General features: G+C 36.6%; 2 protein-coding genes across 2 annotated transcripts in view; both read right to left on the reverse strand.

Annotated features, from left to right (window-relative positions):
• Positions 1-646, reverse strand: part of LOC132191886 (ABC transporter C family member 10-like) — a 3,125-nt gene extending 2,479 nt beyond the window's left edge. Inside the window, exon 1 of the mRNA XM_059607010.1 lies at positions 83-646. Within this exon, the coding sequence (XP_059462993.1) occupies positions 83-646 (564 nt within the window). The remainder of the gene's footprint in view (positions 1-82) is intronic.
• Positions 647-10,428: 9,782 nt separating this feature from the next.
• Positions 10,429-16,037, reverse strand: LOC132167116 (ABC transporter C family member 10-like). Its single transcript, XM_059578014.1, has 12 exons — positions 15,956-16,037; positions 14,396-15,804; positions 13,954-14,274; positions 13,785-13,871; positions 13,108-13,695; positions 12,853-13,017; positions 12,344-12,638; positions 12,049-12,263; positions 11,664-11,969; positions 11,454-11,517; positions 11,148-11,387; positions 10,429-10,660 (listed from the first exon to the last, which is right to left on the reverse strand). Exons 2-12 carry the CDS (start codon positions 15,776-15,778, stop codon positions 10,548-10,550), a joined length of 3,777 nt encoding a protein of 1,258 aa, XP_059433997.1. The 5' UTR covers positions 15,779-15,804; positions 15,956-16,037; the 3' UTR covers positions 10,429-10,547.
• Between the last annotated feature and the right edge of the window lie 8,856 nt (positions 16,038-24,893).

The following is a 24,893-nucleotide window of genomic DNA, read 5'->3' on the forward strand; positions in this document are numbered from 1 at the left end:
CAAGACATAGCTGGAGGCCTGTCGTCCAACTCTCATGGAACCAAAATGGAAGTTCTCCAATTCTATAAGCATCTACAGTTACATAGTTCATTATCTCACCAGCTGAGTGCTTCAACCTAGCTGAATTGGTTAATCTCAGTTGCTTTTTATAAATGGCTGCAATTAGCAATGATCTCACTTTCAGGCCAATAAGCCTGCTTCGGAAGAACCATTGCCTCTGTGATATGGATTCTATGCTCTTTATAAATAAAAATGATATTGCCAGCAAGTGTCCTTCGTACTTGAAACTTTTTTTCCCCTCACCAACCAATATGAAGGAGTTCAGAAGTAAGGGGCCGGCAGACGCTGTAAGAATCTTTAACAAAGCAAAACACCCAGTTAAGATGATTTCTTTCCAATGGCACAAGATTATTGCCTTTAAAATTGATGGTTTTGCTCTTTTCTGCTTATTCAATTGTTCCAAGAACAGCATATAACAATTTTCTGCTCGATCTGCCTCGCGCAACTTGGGTATATCTACATCCTCAAGAGTTTTCTTCCTGCCTTTTTTCATCAACGGATTTAACCACCAAAACGACATTCTGCTCACGAATCCAGCTTTGGCAAATGGAGTAACAAGTCCAACAGAATCTCTTTCAACCTTCATCTTTCAGTTCTCTTGCTCTTTAAACTCTGTATTGCATACAAGAACGGAATTGTGTATATATATTAGAAACTTGTCAACCAAATATTTACTCTACACAAAATATATACTGTGAACAAGAAGTCTCAAGTGATTAGATGCATGCAAAAAATTTATGTTTATGACTGTGGACATACCTCAATAGGCCTAAGAACAGCTTTGGTGCAAAAGTTCCAAGTGAGAGAACCCAATTCAGCTTCAAATTCTACTGCTTCTAAATTTAAGCATTATACCATCTTTCTTCAACCTTGTTTTCTATCATAATTTAAAGGAGCTGAACTCAACCGTCTCACTAATAATGGTAATGTTGACAATGACACTGATAATGAATCGTGCACGGGACCAAGTTTTGATTTGTGTTAAAATGGAAGGCCACTAAATGAAAACAACTTTTAGCAAAATAAATGGTGTGAGAAGTCTCACTTACTAGTTTGTTGAAGACAAAGGTCCTGGAGGACCACCAACATTAATAACGATGTTGAGAATCTTGAGATAATGTAGGCCGTAATGGAAACGTATCGTGGCCTGTTTTGGTGTTTGTTTGAGGAGCCTTAAAAGTGCATTTAACACTCAAAAAATCTGTTTAAAAAAAAAAAAAAACCCGTTTGGTAAGAAAAATTAAAAGCGCTTTTAAGGGTCTAAAAAGCCCAAAAAATGGCTAAAATGCACTTTTAACAAAAGTTTAAAAATGAAGCTTTTGCCAAAAAGTATTTTTTGACTTAAAAGCTCAATTTTTTAAACACAATCTCAAACATGCTTTTAGCCTCATAGACTGAAGTAATCAATTATCAGGATATTCTCTGTTATGGATATTCTCAAATAACAGAAAAAGCGATTTAAAATCAAATCACAGTAATTTGAAGTGCGATTTTAATGAATTGTGATTTAAAAATGCAGGCAAGGGAGTGCTGACCACAATGATTCAGGTTTTATCTATTGGGGATTCTCTACCCGACCTATCAAGTTGAGTTTTTGAGTTGATTTTAAGTCGGAATTCCACTATAAAATATCTTGTTCTTTGATGAAACAAAGGATAGTGGCTCGGTGGCATCAGATTTCCCAACATAAAAATATTTAACTCTTGAATAGATTTAAAGGTTGGTGATGTTGCATTGATGAATAGATTCTTAACTAGGTAGTTTCATAATCATTGAGCAATAAGCATTGAGATCAAAATAGACATGAACGATATAAAAATGGAATTACTGTTTGGGAAGGTGGAGAATTACAGAACGGAATGCTAGAACTTTGAAGTGGGATGCTGTCATGGCTCACGTCACCTTCTTTCTATCTCAATTCAGACATGAGAATCATGAGATCGAGTAGATACCACATATAATGTTCTGCAAGTACTTTTGTTTTTGAGAAATGAAGTGCCTCTGTCGTATATATCTTCTTTTAGATGTCGGTGTTTTTTTTTTTTTTTTTTTGTGTAAATTATTAGATGCCACAAGAGGGGAGAAGGGGATTCGAATTAATGACTTCCGCTTCATTAAGCGTGGTTTTAGCTGATTGAACTACCTCTCGGGGACAATATTCTAATCTAATCTAATATCTAATCTAATCTAATCTAATATCTAATATCCAATCTACTATCATATATAATTAGGGAGTTTTAAACAGGAGGGCGACAAATGGCATACTTAAATAATTGTGACATGTGTCCCTTAAGTTAAAAACAATCAAAAATTACGTTTAATGCACCATGTTTCACACTTTCACAGTTTCACTCGAACACTGCTTCCCCTTCCATTAAACATGGTAAAATTACCGTCTTTAATTACAGTTTAAAACATCACATACTACAAAAAACGAAAATAAAATTATCTTTGTCAACAAGGTTCTCTTATCTTTCTTTTTCTTTTTGTTCTTCTTGAGAAAAGAAAAAAAAAAGGTTCAATTTAATTTGTACAATTTTTTCCTATCCAAACTTTTTCAGTTTGTTTTGATTTCAATATTTTTTTCAAATTAAAAAAAAAAAAAAAGTACAAACACATACTAACAAGAAAATCATATTTGCAATTGCAATTCATTTAACTAAAAATATTTACACAAACTATTTGAAAACAATATCCCTGAAAGTATAGTAATATTTGTCTTGATTTTTATTTATTCAAATTATCCTAATTTATCATGTTTGTAAATATAGAATTAATACTGAAACTATTGCTTTTTATTTCTTTAGGAAATAATTTACAATACGTCATTCTTCTTCTTCTTGAATTTTTATTTAATACCTTTATTTTGTTTTGTAGCATTAATTGCTTAATGTTGTTAGTGTACGTTTTTCTCAATAAATTCCCTTGCTATATAAATATTACAATTAATAAATTGAATTGTTATATAATTATATTCTTTAGTTGAAATATGATTCAAAACAATGTCACTTAAACTATTGTTATATTTATCTTAACTTTTTTTCAAAAAAAAAAAAATTCCTATCTATCATGTTTGTAATGGCTAGAAATTGTCTTATTCATGGTGGTGCTTATCCGGACCCACAAGTTTGTCATAAAGCCATTTTTTGGCTCTATTCAAAAGGCATGGGCTGATTCTCAAAGCACTCCTCTCCAGTGGTCCCCTCCTCCTCATGGGTCGTTTAAAGTGAATTTTGACGTTGTTGTTCGTCCTAACTTCAATGTGGCTTCTGCAGTTTTGAGTAGTCATAATGGTTGGATTTTGGCTGCCCACACCCAGTAATTACCTCCCTCTAAAGCTTTTTTTGGTGAGGCCTCTGCCACCTTGCTTGTTGTCCCCTTTATTGTTGTGAAAGGCGACTTCCTCCTTATTATCTTGGCCATCAACCAATGTCACCTCTTCTTGGATTGGCCTTGTACTCTTGTGATTGTCGACTGTCGCAAGCAGCTCTCATTTTTCAATTCTTGGACCACTTCAAAGGTCTCTAGATGTGCCAATTCCCGAGCACACTCGATTGCAAAATAGGCCGCTTCCCGCTTAGAGTTTGAAAGCATTCTCAACAACTCTCATTTCTTTTCGGCTTTAAGAATTAGGAGTGGCTAAGACCCTCTTTGTAATTTGTTTTTGTGTTTTTTTGTTTGTCTTCTTTTCCTTTTCCCGAAGTTGAATAAAATAAATAAATAAAAAAAGGAAGTGATTTCTTTTATTTCTTTTCATTATCATTCATACTTTTTATTGAATTAGTATCATTTCCATTTCATTTAAACTAGAAAATATTTTCAGTTAGTTATAGATTAAGAGTATTTTTGTCCCCTCAAAGAGTGAAAAGACAAAAATACTCATCCACTATAATTAACTGAATATTATCTGGTTTATTTGAATTGCAGAGGAGCCAATTCCATTTCAATTATTATTTAGTTCCTTTAATTTTTTTCTAGCATTAATTTCTAACAATTAATGCAATTTTAGGCAGACTCATCAATTTAAACGGATCATATGGTAATGGCCTGGTATTACAATTATCCTTGCCGTTCTTACTTGCATTCACCGGCCAGTTCCCTATCTGGTGCGATTTGAAAGTTGATCGACGGAGACAAGGACTAGATATCCTTTGCTTTATCTATCCCACTCTAAAAGTAAAAGATATGGACCTGATCGAGATGATGACAATGGTGCCAATGACCCTGCAAGTGGTGTTGCATAACATCAGCTGTTTCCTTCAATCTTCATCCATCAATGTTCTGCATGTGGGTTTATGGGGAAGAGGGAAGAACTTGTAGATTCCTTCCAAGGCTCATCTGCTCGGTCGAAAAGATGGAGTCTATAGGAGTAACCATGCACCACCAAAAGCAGTGGCTTTCTTCCATTATCATTCTCTTTTTTCCTTTTTCTTTTTGATCGTTTGTGTCGATGATTGTAAGCTTTTGTCGATGATTGTAACTTGTAAGCTTTTGATTATAGAAAACCTTTTCAGCATTCTTTTTCTGAAGATAGAAACAGACCTCTTAGGTCTCATCCACAAAAAGATGATAGGAACTCAATGGTTTCAACTTTCTATGGATTCAAAATTAAAAAATAAAATAAAATAAATTGAGAGTTTGGAGGAGATCAAATCACTTTGGAAGGATCAATGCTATGGGCCTAATATTAGTATTGTATTTTATAGGCGTTTAATAGGTGCTTAGTTGTCATCCACTATGTTATTTACTTATCTTTTTTTATGTATATCTTTTGATGTACCTTGTTCCGGTGGGTAATGCTAGAATGACTTTAGTATTTTTTTTTATTTTTTAAATATAATGTGACTCTTAAAATTATTGATAGATCCAAATTTAATGATTATTTCAATTCAATACTAATGCTAAATTAAGTAAGAGAGTTATTGCGGTTTATCTTGAATTTCAAAACTAACTTAGGAAAAGGATAGATAAATGCCACCATAATGGTTCAACATATATGCATAGCTGGCTCTTCAAACGTTTTTCACGAGTCATCATGGTTGAATAAACCTATCTGCATCAGGTTGATGGTGAATGCAGTTCATAGAAGTGGAGCAGCTGTTTTGAGTTTCTCATGGTTCATTGCATTCTCAATATGAACCACTCATATCAAGATTGGAGACATCTAAAAATCAAAATGGTCGAGAATGTTTTGTTCATAATAGTGGGGTTCTTCTAAGTTTCTAGTAGATATAGTTAATTATAACTGTTGCCTTCTATAGAAAGAAGGAGCATAGCATTTCAGTACAACTAGATACATTAATTACACAACCTAGAACGTGTTAACCATACTCATTCACTCACTTCTGCCGTTGAAGATAAGAAAGGTATTGAAGGTTAAATGTTGTGTGACTTTTGAGTTACATAACAGTAGCTGGATTAAATGAGTTTGTAACATAAGACATTTGAAATTCATAACAGTAGCTGGATTAAAGAGTGGGTAACTGAAGGAAGGTGTTTATGATGTTTAAAGTTTAAATTGTAACAGTTAGTACAACCACTTTATTGTATAGGCTTTTCAATTCAAATGTAACTGATGTTATGTGTAATTGTGTATAAATACTCAAGGAATACAAGTGATCTGGTATCATAAAAAAATACCAGAGTTTCAAATTTGTTTTCTAACTTGGTATCAGAGCCTTTTAGGCTAACGCTTTTTTTTGATCCCTCTGAAATGGCCTCATCCTCATTCACATTTGTTCCACCAAATGTCACTCCACTAGCCTCCAAACTAGATGGACCCAATTACACAAATTGGACTACCCAATTTTTACCGGCTCTTCGTACCCATGATCTCTTGGGTATTGTTGATGGCTCAGAGCCTTGTCCTCCGCAATTCATTTTTGATGCGGAAGGAAAGCCCACTTCTTCCATAAGTCCAGAATATTCTGTCTGGCAGAAGAAAGATCAATTTGTTTTGGCTTGGATAAATGCCACGCTAACTGACAAGGTTCTTTCCACTGTTTACGGATTGGATACCTCACATCAGGTTTGGAATCATTTAGCAACACGTTTTGCTCCTAAATCTAAGTCCCATATCTCTCATTTGAAGAGACAATTGCAAACCATGCAGCAAGGGACCAAAGGGTGTTCCGATTATCTTTTGGCTGCCAAAAGTTTGGCAGATCAGTTGGCTGCTGCTAGCAAGCCTGTCGATGATGAGGACTTGATTTCCTATATTGTGGGAGGTCTCAACTCTTCATACCAGAATTTTATCACTACCTTCAACTTTGTTACTCGTGAGCAATCAATTTCGTTTGCTGATTTTCAAGAAGAGCTGCTGAATTTTGATCATATGCTTGACATCCATCAGCAAAGTGTCCCTCCTGCAGCCAATCAGATCGCCTTCTTTGCTCAGAAGCCACGGACTCCTCATTATAGCAAGAAGACAAAGTTCTCACCACAATATCGTGGTCCACCAAGACAACATATGCCCAGACAACAATTCTCCAAATCAGCCTCTGCTGTAACTTCATCAAAACATATGCTTGGTAAACCTTCCTCAAGTCATTCCTCACTTTTTTCTGCTAATAGACCTCCATGTCAGATTTGTGGAAAAACAAGTCACCAAGCTTTGGATTGCTACCATCGTATGGACTTCACTTTTCAAGGACGACATCCACCTTCTCAACTAGCTGCAATGGCTGCCCATACTCATGTTGCTATTGACGAAGAACAACCTTGGTACTTGGACAGTGGTGCTAACAATCATGTGACTGGTGATATTGAGAATCTGAGTTTACAGCAGCCTTATACGGGAAATGAAAATGTTACTGTTGGCAATGGAAATGGGTTGCAGATATCTAATACGGGTTCCTCTCTTCTCATTACTCCCCATACAAAATTGTCTCTTAAAAATATTTTACATTGCCCAAATGCTTCCACCAATCTTCTTTCAATTCAGAAATTTTGCAAAGATAACAATTGCTACTTTAAACTTACCTCTTCCTATTTTGTTATAAAGGACATGCTGACCAAGGAGGTGCTTCTGCAAGGGCCGAGTAGAGCTGGGCTATACCCCATCTTTCTACAAAAATTTCGGAAAAATAAGGCTTCTAGTCAAGCTGCCACTGCTGTCTCTTTTACTGCTTTATTAGGAGTTTCTGTGCCTCTTCATATCTGGCATCTACGACTGGGACATCCCACATCTGCTGCCATTCAACATCTGCTACGACACTCTTTGCTTCAAGTTTCAGGTTCCACAAAAAGTCATTCTTTGTGTGAACCCTGCCAAGTTTCCAAGAGCAAGAAATTGCCCTTCTCAGCTTCTACTCATCGATCCACTTCTCCACTAGAATTAATTCACTCAGATGTGTGGACTTCTCCCATAGTTTCTGTAGGAGGTTGCAAATACTATGTTTTGTTTGTTGATGATCATTCCCGGTTTGCTTGGATGTATCCTCTAAGACAAAAGTCTGATGTATTGCTTTGTTTTATGAAATTTAAGAGTCTTGTTGAAAATTTGTTCTCTTGCAAAATTAAACAAATTCAAACAGACAACGGTGGTGAATATATTTCACATGCCTTCACTAAATTTCTTGAAACACATGGTATACTACATCGTCTTACATGTCCGTATACATCCGAACAAAACGGTATTGCTGAACGTAAATATAGGCATATCACTGAGACCGGCTTGTCTTTGTTAGCTCAATCTCATCTTTCAAATAAGTATTGGGTTGATGCTTTCTTAACAGCCATTTACTTGATCAACCGTATGCCTACACCCGTTCTTCATAATAACTCCCCTTATTTCACATTGTTCCAACGTCATCCAGATTATACCTCTCTTAGGTCCTTTGGTTGTGCTTGCTTCCCATTACTTAGACCATATAATTCTCACAAATTGTCTTTCCGCAGCAAAAAATGCATCTTCTTGGGTTATAGCACAAATCAAAAAGGATATAGGTGTTTGGATCCAACTTCTCATCGTGTTTACATTTCTAGGCACGTTGTTTTTGATGAAACTAAATTTCCAGCACAAGATGGGGTCTCAGCTTCCACTCCCCAAACAGCAGCTCTCCCAATCAGCAGCCCATGCCTACCAGGTATTTCTGTTCCTTTAGTTTCTTCTTTTGATTTAAATACTCCTGCTACTGATTGGGTTCCTCAAATCTCTTCATTGTCTCTATCTCCTGCGGAGGATACTTCACCTCTTTCTTTTGATAATGTGTCACCCTCATCCCCACATATCTCATCTACTACCCCTGATGAAGTATTACCTGATAGTTCACTTTCTCAGTCTCCATATGATCATGCTAATTCTTCCACTTCCAGCCCACCCATTCCTCTGCCTGCTTCTGCTACCCGCATGATCACACGGTCCCAAACAAATTCTTTGAAGCCTAAACAGTTCCCTGACTACAAGCTTTTCTTTTCTACAAAACATCCACTCACTGCCTTGTCTTCCGTTGTTCTCCCTTCAGAACCTCACACTTACAAACAAGCAGTAGGGAATCCGAATTGGGAATTTGCAATGCAAGCTGAGTTTGAGGCTCTTATTGCCAACAAGACCTGGACTTTGTGCCCAAGACCTGCACATAATCGCATCATTCGTAACAAATGGGTTTACAAACTTAAGCAGAAATCTGATGGCTCGATTGACAGGTACAAAGCACGACTTGTTGCAAAGGGCTTTGATCAAGTTGATGGCCTTGATTTTACAGAAACTTTTAGTCCTGTCATTAAGCCTGCAACCGTGCGTCTCATACTTGCTGTAGCTGTGCACTATAATTGGCCCATTCACCAATTAGATGTTTCCAATGCATTTCTACATGGGCACTTGGAAGAAGAAGTCTTTATGGAACAACCTCAAGGGTTTGAGGATCCTACTCATCCAGAATTTGTTTGTAAACTTCATAAGTCTCTTTATGGTCTCAAACAAGCTCCTCGAGCTTGGTTCCTTCGCTTGTCTCAAGCATTGTTGGAGCTTGGATTTGTAGGTTCGAGTGTGGACACCTCTTTGTTCTTTTTTCATCGTGACTCAGTAAGTGTTTTTCTGTTAGTATACGTTGATGATATCATCGTAACTAGTAATACTCCTACTGCTATTGGTGCTATTATTTCTCAACTCAAATGTGAGTTTGCATTAAAAGACCTTGGTGATCTTTCATTTTTCTTGGGGATTCAGGCTAATCGTGACTCCCATGGTCTCCATCTTCATCAAGGAAAATATGTCACTGATTTGCTTATTCGTGTTAACATGGCTGGAGCCAAACCTGCATCTACCCCTTGTGTTTCAGGCAGTAAACTTTCCAAGTTTCAAGGTGATCCTCTTTCTGATCCCAAAGAATACCGTCACATTGTTGGTGCTCTTCAATATTGTACATTGACTCGCCCAGATATTGCATATAGTGTTAATCAATTATGCCAGTTTCTTCATTCACCAACTTCAGTGCATTTGACAGCTGCCAAACGTGTACTTCGGTATCTTAAGGGCACCTTGCATTATGGTTTGTATTATACACAGGGTTCTTTGAAATTGAATGGCTTTTGTGATTCTGATTGGGCTGGAAGCCCTGATGACAGAAAATCCACGACAGGTTATGCAATATACTTAGGTCCGTGCTTGATTTCTTGGGCTGCTAAGAAGCAACCTACTGTTGCTCGGTCAAGCACAGAAGCTGAGTATCGTTCTATGGCTCTTACCGTGGCTGAGTTATATTGGATTCGTATGCTACTCAAAGAAATTCGACTATTCCTATTCTCGGCTCCTTGCTTATGGGTCGACAATATTGGGGCTCTATCTCTCTCCTCTAATCCTGTTTTTCATGCTCGCACTAAACACATCGAAGTGGATTATCACTTTATTCGAGAGAAAGTGTTTAACAAGGATTTGGTTGCTCGGTATATATCAACTGCAGATCAGCCCTCAGATATTTTTACTAAAGGTCTCACATCAGCTCGTTTCCTCCTATTAAGAGACAAGCTCATGGTTCGTTCCCTCCCCATTAGCTTGAGGGGGGATGTTAACCATACTCATTCACTCACTTCTGCCGTTGAAGATAAGAAAGGTATTGAAGGTTAAATGTTGTGTGACTTTTGAGTTACATAACAGTAGCTGGATTAAATGAGTTTGTAACATAAGACATTTGAAATTCATAACAGTAGCTGGATTAAAGAGTGGGTAACTGAAGGAAGGTGTTTATGATGTTTAAAGTTTAAATTGTAACAGTTAGTACAACCACTTTATTGTATAGGCTTTTCAATTCAAATGTAACTGATGTTATGTGTAATTGTGTATAAATACTCAAGGAATACAAGTGATCTGGTATCATAAAAAAATACCAGAGGTTTCAAATTTGTTTTCTAACTGAACGTGGCCTCTCAATGCTTTTCTTTTTCTTTAGAGCTCCACTGAAGTTTTTTCCCCTGCTTTCCCACTTAAAACCTTTGTTTTTTTCTTCCCGTTTTATTAAAAAAGTTAGCATAAGAAATTATTGTTAGCTTCAATGGGGTTTTGTAGACTCAGAACGGGACCAGTATTCCTTCACAAGCTGCCCGAACAGCGAATCTTCTCTCTTCATCAAGTTCCTAGGTGCATCATACTCCATTACTTTTCCTGAAACAGAAATGAAATCATTTCCTTCAAGATTCGGACAAAAATATTTTAATATAAAGTTATTTGCTTAAAACATCTGTTTTCACTTTCCATAATTCTGTTTGGCTTTTAATTTGTTTGAATGTACATTAAGCTCAGATATTCATAGTGCTGTTTAACCACTAGAGTTGAAGAAATTCAGTGGTAGATTACAATTCCCTTTGAGGAATAAGTGTTCATTCTCTAGCAGGATTGCCTTTGCATTTTGATTATAAATATTGTGATGTCAACTCTAGCAAAGGATTACATAGAAAAGTCAAAGTCTCGGTTCTGAAATTGTGGATGAAGATTTTCAGATGAGACTACCTAACATTGAAGTTATCCTTAGACAGACAAGGGCTACCAAGCATAACTTAGTTATGGAAGTTATCCTTAGACGTTCAAGGCACGTGCACAAAGATATGGAGTGTTAATTAGATGAGAGGTAAAAGTAATTGATGTGACTCACCATCGCTAATGGCGAGAACCATGTTGCAATCCATCACGGTTGGTATCCTGTGTGCCACTATGATTACAGTACAATCTGCAAATTCAGTCCGAATAGTTTTCTGCAGAATCATATCAGTTGCATTATCAATTGATGCAGTTGCTTCATCGAGCACCAATATCCGACTTTTCCTCAGAAGTACTCGCCCTAAACAGAAAAGTTGTCGCTGCCCCACGCTCCAATTTGATCCATCTTCCACAACTGAATAACAGGTTCATAGTTATTAAAGATAATTTTAAACTCAGCAAATACTGCAAATTACCTTACCTAAGGCTTCTAGGCCCTTTCCTTTATCTTGAAGAGTCTCTTGCAGCTGACACTTTTCAATAACCTTCAAACGGAAACTAATATCAATTCGTGCATATTTGCAACCATGCAGAATTAGATAAGAAAGAAAAAATTTTACTTCTTCGTACATGTTTTGTTATAGTGGAAGGTCCAATGGGTACTTTCAGTGGAAAAGATTCTAAGTATTACCTCCCAGATTTCTTGGTCAGAATATTGAGACAAGGGATCCAAATTGTATCGCACATTCCCATTAAAAAGAGTAGGATCTTGAGGAATTATTCCGAGACGTGACCTAAGATCATGAAGTCCAATTTGAGAGATGTCAATGCCATCAACTATAATCTTCCCTGCAGCTGGCTCCACCAGACGAAAAAGAGCACTTATGAGGGTAGTTTTCCCACTGCCAGTTCGGCCAACAATACCAATCTTGTGCCCTCCTTCAAAAGTGCAATTTATCCCGCAAAGAACGAGAGGTGCATTGGGCCTATATCTGACCTGTTCTCAGATCAACTTTCTCAGTATGCTAAACTTTTGTTTTTATAGTTTTACCATTAAAGCAATCAATAATACCGACCTGCAAATCTTGTATCTTCACTTTACCCACAGCCGGCCAATATGTCATTGGGCGGCTCCCTTCTATTACTTGAGGGGCTTCACTGGGAATATGCATGTATTGATATAGCCTTTCTACAGAAATGATGTCATTTGCTATACTGCAATGCATTTGAATTGCACGGACAAGGTTATTGCTTAAGGAAAGACCATAAGAAAGTGACATCCCCATAAGTCCTGTCAGTAATTCGATGTCAGTGTAAACTACTAAATGACTGCAATGGTCATGGTTCCAAGAACAACATTCCAATACTCACCAAAGCTAAAAGTTCGGGGAGGAAGCAAAACCATGCAAAGTGCTGCAGAGGCAAGAACAACTGCACTTATCATTTCTATCCATTGGGTCAACCACTCATTTGCTGAAAAGTTGTGGAAAGAAGGACTAGCATTGGTGTCAATGAGGTCAAGATTTTTTGCAAAGAACTTGTCTTCCTTCTCAAAAGCCCTTATTGTCATGGCTCCCGCTAAAGACTCAGCTAGATGACTTGCTACTAAAGACTTGGTTGTGCCATTTATCCTCATTAGTTCTTTTGCAGAGGCGAAGTAGTATCTCTAGCGAAAGATAAATGTCAGTTTCCAAAAAGTTCACAAGTTGTACATTATTATTCTTGATTTTAGCAATATGACTTTGCTGATTTGACTTAAAGAGTTTAAACTGATACTGATGCAAAGCAATTCTAAAAACAATGTTGTTTATTATTATGGCATATGAAAGAGAAGTGCTACCAGGGAATGTTATTCAAGAAAGGGCCTCTTGCTGTATTACCTCCAAGCTAATTGCGAGATAAATCATTGGAACACAGACAAACAAGACCTGCCAAGTGACAACGGCTAGTACTACAAGAGCAGAACAAACATTTATGGTAGATGCAACTGAAAAGGTAAGGCTGAGCGGGACATCAAGATCCATGATACTCAGATCAGAAGATATCTGCACATATAGTGACAGAAAGCACATAGAAACATTAGTTTTAGGCAATAAACAATATGGACATTAACATTTCATGTTTGCCACGCTTACCCTACTAAGTATCCTTCCCAAAGGTGTGGAGTCGTAGAAAGACATTGGTGCGTGGAAAAGGGAGTCTAATAGCTTTAAAAACAAAGACTTTGAAGATTTAAGACCCATAGCAAGTGTACAAAGACATCTGAATATGAAAAACAGTATTGAGGCCAATCCAATCAGCAAATAGACCAAGACCAATCGTGATGTGCTAACATGGGGATTATCAACTTTAGCAGCCATCCAACTGTTCTGTAATATCAGACCAATCGCAAATATAAGGTGAGAGATACTGGCCATGGTGAAGTACAAGAACCCTTTGCTCTGATTCAGATATTGCATGTAAGGTTTGAAGCCCATGTCTCCTATTTCTCTCTCTTCTTGCTTAATCAATTGATCACTTTTACCTGCTTTGAGTTCCTTCTCTACATATGTCTTCCTAATCTCTCTGGATGTTGTTCCATGTCTTTGGGCAGAACTAACGGCCGCAAGCCTTTCAGAGCCAGCCGTTTCTTTGTGTGCGTTAACAAGGTTCTGAAATTCCTTGCTTGAGGCCAATAACCGATGGTAAGGGCCTTCTTGTTGGATTTCCCCATCTGACATGAACTGTGGAGAAAATAAAACTCATAAAAGTAATATCAACAAGAAATTACATAAAAAATTTATAAAAAAAAAAAAAAACAGAGTATACTAACCAAAACAGAATCGAAAGCAGGCAGGAAATCAACTTGATGGGTCACGAGTAAGACTGTCTTCCCAGAAAGCGCTCCCAAAACATATTCCTGTCATGGAAGTCAGTAATTGAACTCCACATAAACAGTAAACATACTGAAGACATGGAAGGTGTTGGGAAAATGGGATTACATTGAATAAGGTCATAGCAGTATGTGCATCCAAAGCACTGAATGGATCATCTAAGAGAAATATATCAGCATTTTGATAGAGAGCACGAGCAAGTTGAACGCGTTGCTTCTGACCACCACTCAAGTTGATTCCTCTCTCCCCTATTTCAGTGAGATCACCAAAAGGAAGCAACTCAATGTCCTTAACCAACGAACACCTCTCCAATGTTTCTCTGTATCTTTCACTATCCATGCCAGACCCAAATAAAATATTCTCCTGAATTGTCCCGTTCTGAATCCAGGCTGTTTGAGAAACATAGGAAATCTTCCCACATACTTTAATCTGTATATTCAATAAATGGAAGTGTTGGAATACATGGGATAAGAGACAATTCTCACAATGTTGGGATGTATTTTGTAACTAGAAAAATAAGTAAAAGAGCAGTAGCAAGTTAGCAACTTACAGTTCCCTGAATCTTTGGAACTTCTCCAAGAATTGCTGCTAGAAGGGTTGATTTGCCTGAGCCAACTTCTCCACATATGGCCACCTTTTCTCCAGGTCTAACCTCCAAATTTATGTTTCTCAGAGTGGGCTCTGATGAATTCTCTTCCCAGGAGAATTTTGCCGACTTGATAAAAATGGAGTGATTCACACTCTCCATGTTGCAATCGTGCTGGACATGTGCACTCTGCAGCTCTGGTGCTTCAAGGAATTGTAAAATACGTGCAAATGCAATCTTTGCTTGAATGAACACCCCCAATACATCAGGAATATGTGAAATTGAATCCTGAACGAGGCGAAAAGTTGCTACAAAGGTGAACACATTATTTGCATGCAGAGGAACTCTGAGGAAATAACATGCTCCAAAAGTAGCAGAAGAGACCAAAACAGGAGTTGACCAAAAGAGGATGCAGTGATATGCTCTCTCTGACTGCACTGCAGATAACCTTTTGTGTTCTACGTTCCTTAAATTTTCTATAACATTCTTGAAATGGGTTTCCCAGGCATACAGTTTTAAAACCTTCATGTTGACCAGAGCCTCAGAACTTGCCTTCAGTCTCTCATCTTGCGCCACCATTAGCTTAGACTGAAACTTATGCTGTATCTTTCCAATTGGAATATTGCAAAGCACGGTGAGAATTATCACTACCAGTGCTGCAATTGTTGCTAGCCCCACTGCATGGACAAGAATTGCTAATGCAAGACATAGCTGGAGGCCTGTCGTCCAACTCTCATGGAACCAAAATGGAAGTTCTCCAATTCTATAAGCATCTACAGTTACATAGTTCATTATCTCACCAGCTGAGTGCTTCAACCTAGCAGAATTGGTTAATCTCAGTTGCTTTTTATAAATGGCTGCAATTAGCAATGATCTCACTTTCAGGCCAATAAGCCTGCTTCGAAAGAACCACTGCCTTTGTGATATGGATTCTATGCTCTTTAGAACTAAAAATGATATTGCCAGCAAGTGTCCTTCGTACTCGAAACTTTTTTTCCCCTCACCAACCAATATGAAGGAGTTCAGAAGTAAGGGGCCGGCAGACGCTGTAAGAATCTTTAACAAAGCAAAACACCCAGTTAAGATGATTTCTTTCCAATGGCACAAGATTATTGCCTTTAGAATTGATGGTTTTGGTCTTTTCTGCCTATTCAATTGTTCCAAGAACAGCATATAACAATTTTCTGCTCGATCTGCCTCGCACAACTTGGGTATATCTTCATCCTCAAAAGTTTTCTTCCTGCCTTTTTTCATCAGCGGATTTAACCACCAAAACGACATTCTACTGAGGAATCCAGCTTTGGCAAATGGAGTAACAAGGCCAACAGAATCTCTTTCAACCTTCATCTTTCAGTTCTCTTGCTCTTCAAACTCTGTATTGCATACAAGAACAGAATTGTATATATATATATATTAGAAACTTGTCAACCAAATATTTACTCTACACAAAATATATGCTGTGAACAAGAAGTCTCAAGTGATTAGATGCATGCAAAAAATTTATGTTTATGACTGTGGACATACCTCAATAGGCCTAAGAACAGCTTTGGCCCAAAAGTTCCAAGTGAGAGAACCCAATTCAGCTTCAAATTCTACTGCTTCTAAATTTAAGCATTATACCATCTTTCTTCAACCTTGTTTTCTATCATAATTTAAAGGAGCTGAACTCAACCGTCTCACTAATAATGGTAATGTTGACAATGACACTGATAATGAATCGTGCACGGGATTAAGTTTTGATTTGTGTTATAATGGAAGGCCACTAACTGAAAACAACTTTTAGCAAAATAAATTGTGTGAGAAGTCTCACTTACTAGTTTGTTGAAGAAAAAGGTCATGGAGGAGTGAGGACAAACAACATTAATAAAGTCTTATGACATGTTTGAGTGTGTGTTTGAGGGGTTTAAAAATACGTTTAACACTCAAAAAATTCGTTTGAAAAAAAAAAAAAAAAAAAAGGTACCCGTTTGGTAAGAAAAATTGAAAGCACTTTTAAGGGTAAAAAAAATGGTCAAAACGCACTTTTGACAGAAGCTTAAAAATAAAGTTTTTGCCAAAAAAACATTTATTGACTTAAAAGCTCTATTTTTCAAACACAATCTCAAACATGCTCTTCGTCTCATAGACTCAAATAATGAATTATCACGATATTCTCAAATAAAAGAAAAAGCGATTTAAAATCAAATCGCCGTAATTTAAAGTGCATTTTTAATGAATTGTGATTTAAACATGCGGGTAAGGGAGTGCAATTTTAAAAATACATAATTTTAAAGACTAAACTGTGATTTACCAAATGCTTAACTGGGCTTTTATATCTCAAACAAATCATAAAAGAAAGATGAAACATACCTACATAATTGTTTTTGGTGTGCGGACCACGATGATTCAGGTTTTATCTGTTGGGGCTTTTCTATACGACCTATCAAGTTGAGTTTTGGATTTTGCATGCTTTAACCTGACAGAGTTGATTTTAAGTCGGAATTCCACTATAAAATATCTTGTTCTTTCATAAAACGAAGGATAGTGGCTCGGTGGCATCAGATTTCCCAACATAAAAATATTTAACTCTTGAATAGATTTAAAGGTTGGTGGTGTTGCATTGATGAATAGACTCTCAACTAGGTAGTTTCATAATCATTGAGCAACGAGCATTGAGATCAAAATAGACATTAATGATGTAAAAAGGGAATTACTGTTTGGGACGATGGAGAATTACAGAACGGAATGTTAGAACTTTGAATTGGGATGCTGTCATCAGTCATCGCTAAACGTCACCTTCCTTCTACCTCAATTCAGACATGAAAGTAGATACTATATATAATGTTCTGCAAGTACTCTTGTTTTTGAGAAATGAAGTGCCTCTGTCGTATATATCTTCTATTAGATGTCGTTTTATTTTTTTTATTTTTTTTTTTGTAAATTATTAGGTGTCGTTTTTGGTTACCTGCATTCAACAGTCTTGAACACATATATGATGTCTTCACTATGCATGTAGCGTATCGTATCTAATCTAATCTAATATCTAATCTACTATATATATATATATATATAGTAGATTACAATAAATTTCCTTGCTATATAAATATTACAATTAATAAATTGAATTGTTATATAATTATATTATTTAGTTGAAATATGATTTAAAACAATGCCACTTAAACTATTGTTATATTTATCTTAACTTTTTTTCAAAAAAATAAAAAGGTGATAAATGCAAAATTGGTCTCTGGTTGGCCTAATTTACAAATTACTTTCTGTGGTTTAAAAAATAATTTATAGGTTCCTAGGATAGGCTAAAATAACATTTTATTCTTTAGACTCATTTTCCGTTAAATGACTTAACAGAAACCGTTTCATTGCCACTTCACACCTAATAAAAATAAGATACGTATTCTTTTTTATTTATGCTTTTAAAAAATGACAAATAAACTTTTTCACGTCATTTTGAGGCTCCAGCACACACTTAATGTCAAATTAAATAAACATAATCCCTCTATATCCCCTTGTGTCGCCGCCGTCGTCTTCATCTTCACCACCGATTATTGTGTCCGTCTCCAAGTGAGCTGTTGGGTTTCGTAGCATCATGGGTTCTCTTTTTGATTGCATTTGAACATCACCACCCTCACTCTTCATGTAAACAGCATCCGCTATGATCTAATGTCAAAATTTCTCAAGTTGCTCGGAATCATCGAGCTCTTATAACATTTAAAATCCTGCATTTTAAATGCACTACTCCGAAAATGAAGATGCCCGAAAATCTTAGAATAACTCACAAATCGAAGATACCCAAAATCTTAAAAGTTGAAGTAAAAAAGCTCTAAAACAAGGTGGCTTACCATCATGACGTTTCCAGCAATTTTCTGGCGGCGATTTCAGTCATGTTACAAAACCCAACAGTTCACCTGGAGATGGATGCAAGAATTGGTGGGGAAGATGAAGACGACGGCATGGACAATGAATCCGTGAGGAAGATGAAGACGACAACGGCGGCACATGGGGATATAGAGGGAATAGGTTTATTTAATTTGACGTGGAGTGTGTGCTGAAGCTTCAAAATGACGTGAAAAAACTTATTTGTCATTTTTTAAAAGCATAAATAAAAAAGAACACGTATCTTATTTTTATTCGATGTGAGGTGGCAATGAAACGATTTCTTTTAAATCATTTAACAAAAAATGAGTTTAAAGAGTAAAATGTTATTTTGGCCTACTTTAGGGACCTACAAATTATTTTTTTAATCCATAGTGAGTGATTTATAAATTAGGCCAACCACAAGGACCAATTTTACATTATCCCAAAAAAAAAAGAAAAAAAAATCCTACCTATTATGTTTGTAATTCAATGCAAATGATTTCTTTTATTTCTTTTCATTATCCTTCTTAAAATTGAATTAGGATGCTTTCTATTTTATTTGAACCGGAGAATATTCAGCTAGTTATAGAATAGGAGTATTTTTGTACCCTCAAAGAGTGAAAAGACAAAAATACACATCTAATATAATTAACTAAATATTATCCGGTTCATTTGAATTGGATATTATCCTGTTCCATTTGAATTATTATTTAGTTCCTTTAATTTTTTTCTAGCATTAATTTCTAACATTTAATGCAATTTTAGGCAGATTCATCAATTTAATATCCTAATGGAATAGGATCCTCTCTAGTCCACAATGGACTGAAAAATATTTAGTTTATGGCTGAATTTTTTTTTTAGAAAAACAATATTTCAGATTAAAAAAATATAAAAAATAAATTAATAAAAAAATACAGAGTGGCTGGCCACCCCATCTTGGCCATAGGTGGTGGCCGAACCACCCCATTTTAGCTGAGGGTGGCTCTCAAGCCACCCCAATGGCCGGCCAGGGGTGGTCGAACCACCCCATGGCCCTATGGGGTGGTCGGCCACCCCCATTGCCACCCTTTATTTTTTTTATTATTTTATTTTTTATATATTTTTTAATATAAAATAATATTTTATTATTATTTTTTTGTTAGTGAGATAGGTGTCTCATTTGTGACTCTAAGATTTCTAAGAAGAAATCTTAACCATAAACTGAATATTCTCCGGTCCATTTTAGACCAAAGAGGGTCCTGTTCCGGTAAGGGCCTGGTATTACAATTATCCTTGCCGTTCTTACTTGCATTCCCCTGCCAGTTCCCTATCTGGTGCGATTTGCTCGTTGATCGACGGAGACAAGGACTAGATATCCTTTGCTTTATCTATCCCACTCTAAAAGTAAAAGATATGGACCTGATCGAGATGATGACAATGGTGCCAATGACCCTGCAAGTGGTGTTGCATAACATCAGCTGTTTCCTTCAATCTTCATCCATCAATGTTCTGCATGTGGGTTTATGGGGGAGGAGGAAGAACTTGTAGATTCCTTCCAAGGCTCATCTGCTCGGTCAAAGACTCAAAAAGATGGAGTCTATAGGAGTAACCATGCACCACCAAAAGCAGTGGCTTTCTTCCATTATCTTTCTCTTTTTTCCTTTTTCTTTTTGATCGTTTGTGTCGATCGATGATTGTAAGCTTTTGTCGATGATTGTAACTTGTAAGCTTTTGATTATGTAAAACCTCTCAGTATTCTTTTTCTGAAGATAGAAACAGACCTCTTAGGTCTCATCCACAAAAAGATGATAGGAACTCAATGGTTTCTACTTTCTTGGATTCAAAATTAAAAAATAAAATAAAATAAATTGAGAGTTTGGAGGAGATCAACATCAAATTGTTCACTTTGGAAGGATCAATGCTATGGGCCTACTATTAGTATTGTATTTTATAGGTGTTTAATAGGTGCTTATCTCAATTCAATACTGATGCAAAATTAAGTAAGAGAGTAATTGCCGTTTATCTTGAATTTCAAAACTAACTTAGGAAAAGGACAGATAAATGCCACCATAATGGTTCAACATATATGCATAGCTGGCTCTTCAAACTTTTTTCATGAGTCATCATGGGTGAATAAACCTATCTACATCAGGTTGATGGTGAATGATGTTCATAGAAGTGGAGCAGCTGTTTTGAGTTTCTCGTGGTTCATTGCATTCTCAATATGAACCACTCATATCAATATTGGAGATATCTAAAAATCAAAATGGTAGAGAATGTTTTGTTCATAATAGTGGAGTTCTTCTAAGTTTCTAATGGATATAGTTAATTATAACTGTTGCCTTCTATAGAAAGAAGGAGCATAGCATTTCAGTACAACTAGATACATTAATTACACAACCTAGAACATGGCCTCTCAATGCTTTTCTTTTTCTTTAGAGCTCCACTGAAGTTTTTTCCCCTGCTTTCCCACTTAAAACCTTTGTTTTTTTCTTCCCGTTTTGTTAAAAAAGTTAGCATAAGAAATTATTGTTAGCTTCAATGGGGTTCTGTAGACTAAGAACGGGACCAGTATTCCTTCACAAGCTGCCCGAACAGCGAATCTTCTCTCTTCATCAAGTTCCTAGGTGCATCATACTCCATTACTTTTCCTGAAACAGAAATGAAATCATTTCCTTCAAGATTTGGACAAAAATATTTTAATATAAAGTTATTTGCTTAAAACATCTGTTTTCACTTTCCATAATTCTGTTTGGCTTTTAATTTGTTTGAATGGTCATAGTGCTGATTAACCTCTAGAGTTGAAGAAATCCAGTGGTAGATTACAATTCCCTTTGAGGAATGAGTGTTCATTCTCTAGAAGGATTGCCTTTGCATTTTGATTATAAATGCAAATTTAGCCACCTTTTCTCCAGGTCGAACTTCCAAATTTATGTTTCTCAGAGTGGGCTCTGATGAATTCTCTTCCCAGGAGAATTTTGCCGACTTAATAAAAATGGAGTGATTCACACTTTCCATGTTGCAATTGGTTTGGACATCAGCACTCTGCAGCTCTGGTTCCTCAAGGAATTGTAAAATACGTGCAAATGCAATCTTCGCTTGAATGAACACCGCCAATACATCAGGAATAGATGCAATTGGATCCTGAACGAGGCGAAAAGTTGCTACAAAGCTGAAAACGTTATTTGCATATAGAGGAACTCTGAGGAAATAACATGCTCCAAAAGTAGCAGAAGAGACCAAAACAGGAGTTGACCAATGGAGAATGCTGTGATATGCTTTCTCTGACTGCACTGCAGATAACCATTTGTGCTCAATCTTCCTTAAATTTTCTATAACATTCTTGAAATGGGTTTCCCAAGCATACAGCTTTAAAACCTTCATGTTGACTATGGCCTCAGAACTAGCCTTCAGTCTCTCATCTTGCACCACCATTAGCTTAGACTGAAACTTATGCTGTATCTTTCCAATTGGAATATTGCGAAGCACGGTGAGAATTCTCACTACCAGCGCAATTGATGCTAGCCCCACTGCATGGACAAGAATTGCTAATGCAATACATAGTTGAAGGGATGTCGTCCAAATCTGATGGAACCAAAATGGAAATTCTCCAATTCGATAAGCATCTACAGTGACATGGTTCATTATCTCACCACCTGAGTGCTTCAACCTAGTAGAATTGGATAATCTCAGTTGCTTTTTATAAATGGCTGCAATTAGCAATGATCTCACTTTCAGGCCAATAAGCCTGCTTCGAAAGAACCACTGCCTTTGTGAGATGGATTCTATGCTCTTGAGAAAGAAAAATGATATTGCCAACAAATGTCCTTCGTACTTGAAACTGTTTTTCCCCTCACTAACCAATATGAAGGAGTTCAAAAGTAGGGGCCCAGCAGACATTGTAAGAACCTTTAACAAAGCAAAGCACCCAGTTAAGATGATTTCTTTCCAATGGCACAAGATTATCGCCTTTAGAATTGATGGTTTTGCTCTTTTCTGCTTATTCAATTGTTCCAAGAACAGCATATAACAATTTTCTGCTTGATCTGCCTCGCGCAACTTGGGTATATCTTCATCCTCAAGAGTTTTCTTCCTGCCTTTTTTCATCAACGGATTTAACCACCAAAACGACATTCTACTGAGGAATCCAACTTTGGCAAATGGAGTAACATGGCCAACAGAATCACTTTCAACCTTCATCTTTCAGTTCTCTTGCTCTTCAAACTCTGTATTGCATACAAGAACGGAATTTTATGTATATTAGAAACTTGTCAACCAAATATTTATTCCACCCAACTGACAACCTGTAAAGTTTTCTGACAAGAAGGGGGAATTTTCATTGACAGTAAACAGTAATATTTTCACCACTATATAGTGATGTGGTTCGTGATTTACAAGGCAAAGCAATGAGACAAGCAAAACAATTCTTATTGTGGGTTTGTCAATTAAGAAGATTTGCTAGTCAAGTATTTCCCATAGGTGAGCTCCTCTGTTGAATGTTTCCTTGATGAGACAAATTCCATTTATTATGATGGTTGAATAGGACAAATCTTTCCTCGAGTGAATATTCTAAATTATCTCTCATTTCCATTCCTGCGTGATTCACAGCAAGGCTCCTTCCCTTCTTTGTTTCTCCAACAGCTAGCTGCAAGGTTATTGACCGCTGGAAGATGATCTTCATTTAGCAACGGCACTATTCACGTTAACACAAGCAACCCCTAACCCCCCTCCCCTATTAGGTTCGTGAAGTTACCTTCTTAAGAGGTTACATTAATGTACTGCCCGTATGGAGTGACTTGCACAATCTACTTACAGCTAATAGTATACTGGTCCCAGCTAAAAAGAAGAAGAAGAAGAAAAAGAAAATGCAATTGCATATAAATTAAGGATGATGCCAAATACAGAGTCAGAGCTGCTAAACAAAATTGACAGACTCAAATGAGAACTGAACATGCACTCTTCTAGTTTTGTATAGTAATCTGTCAGACGTTTCTGTTGAAACGCCTACAGTGAAGCTCTAAAGACTAAAGCATATCTTCTTGCTTTTGAACGAGAAATCCCAAGTGATTCCATGCATGCAAAAAAAATTTAAAGTTTATAATGAATATGGACATACCTCAATAGGCCTAAGAACAGGTTCTTTCTCCTTCACTTAGCCAGTAGATTATACAAAAAGCTTTGGTGCATTAAGTTCAACTGCTTCTAAATTTCTATCAAATATAGAAGATGTGATGGTAATGATGAATGAATCGTACATGGGATTAAGTTCTGATTTGTGTTCCACATGGACCACTAATTGAAAAGCAACGTTTTGAAGAGTGTAAATGTTTGTGATGTGAGCATCATGATGATACAGGTTTGTGTAACTGTGTATATGTTGGGGCTTCTCTAACTTGACACTCCCAGTGAGTTGATTTTAACTAGGAGTTCCACTATAAAATATTATGTTCTTTCTTGAAACAAAGGTTAGTGCCTCGGTGGTGTCAGATTTACCTCTAGAAAAGATTTTATTCTTGAAATGATTTAAGGGTTGGTGGTGTTGCGATTTAAAAAAAAAAAAAAAAAAAAAAACAAAGGCACCAAGGGTTGAAAAATAAAAATGGAAATAACGTTTGGGAAGGTGGAGAATTATAGAACGGAATGTTATGGCTCACGTCACCTTCCTTCTACCTCAATTCATGCCTGAGAAGAGTAGTACTTGTGTTTTGAGAAATGAAGAACCTTTGTCGTATATATTGATGTCATTTTTGGTTACCCGCATATTCAACAATCTTGAGTACATACATGCTGCCTTCACCATGCATATATTATATATATACAAAGTTTATGCAGGGGCGGAACTACCCCTAGCTTTGGGGCCTTTTAAAATTTTTTAAAATTTTTATGAGATGAACCCTCTTAAATTAAATTTTATTTTCAAAATTTTTACTTTTTTAATTTTTTATCTTTTTTTTTACGAGCAAGGACGGTTCAACCATTAGGCCAATTAGACAGTCGCTTAAGCCCCTAATATAATAAGGCGTTACATAACATTAAACATGATGTTATATTATGGCATACCGAATAAAAATCTTTAAACGGTGACCATAATGCGCAAAGGGGAAAAGGCTTTCACTGTAATTGATCGATGAGCATTGGCACCCAATTTCGCATTTGTAATCTAAAGAACCTCCCTTGCCATGGAGGGAATACGATCTACTTCTTTGATCCCAAATCCACGATCCCTTTCCTTTGCAAATAACCACATGTTGGCGGCTGCCTTTCCTGGGCGTCCGCCAAATTCCTTTTGCTATAGACTATAGTGCTCATGGATAATTTCTTTGTTTCCAGATATTATACAGTGCTGCACTTGGAACATAGTTTGCATAAGATTGCTTTTAATCGTCTGCCTTACAACTCTCTTACAGCCCACCTTAATCCTTATAACATCCTCCCAATCAGTAATAAATCGCCTTATTTTAAAGCTTATGAATCTGGATAAAACAATATCAACCATTCAGTTCTATTGTTATTACTCGATGTGGGGTTCCATCACATGTAAAACTCCAACAATCACAATCCACTTACCTGTTTTTTTTTTTTTTTCATCAACATTGTGGTTGCCCCCAATGCATACAAAGTAAAATGAAGC

The sequence above is a fragment of the Corylus avellana genome, chromosome ca1 (assembly GCF_901000735.1).
Source record: "Corylus avellana chromosome ca1, CavTom2PMs-1.0".
Taxonomy (NCBI): Eukaryota; Viridiplantae; Streptophyta; class Magnoliopsida; order Fagales; family Betulaceae; genus Corylus; species Corylus avellana.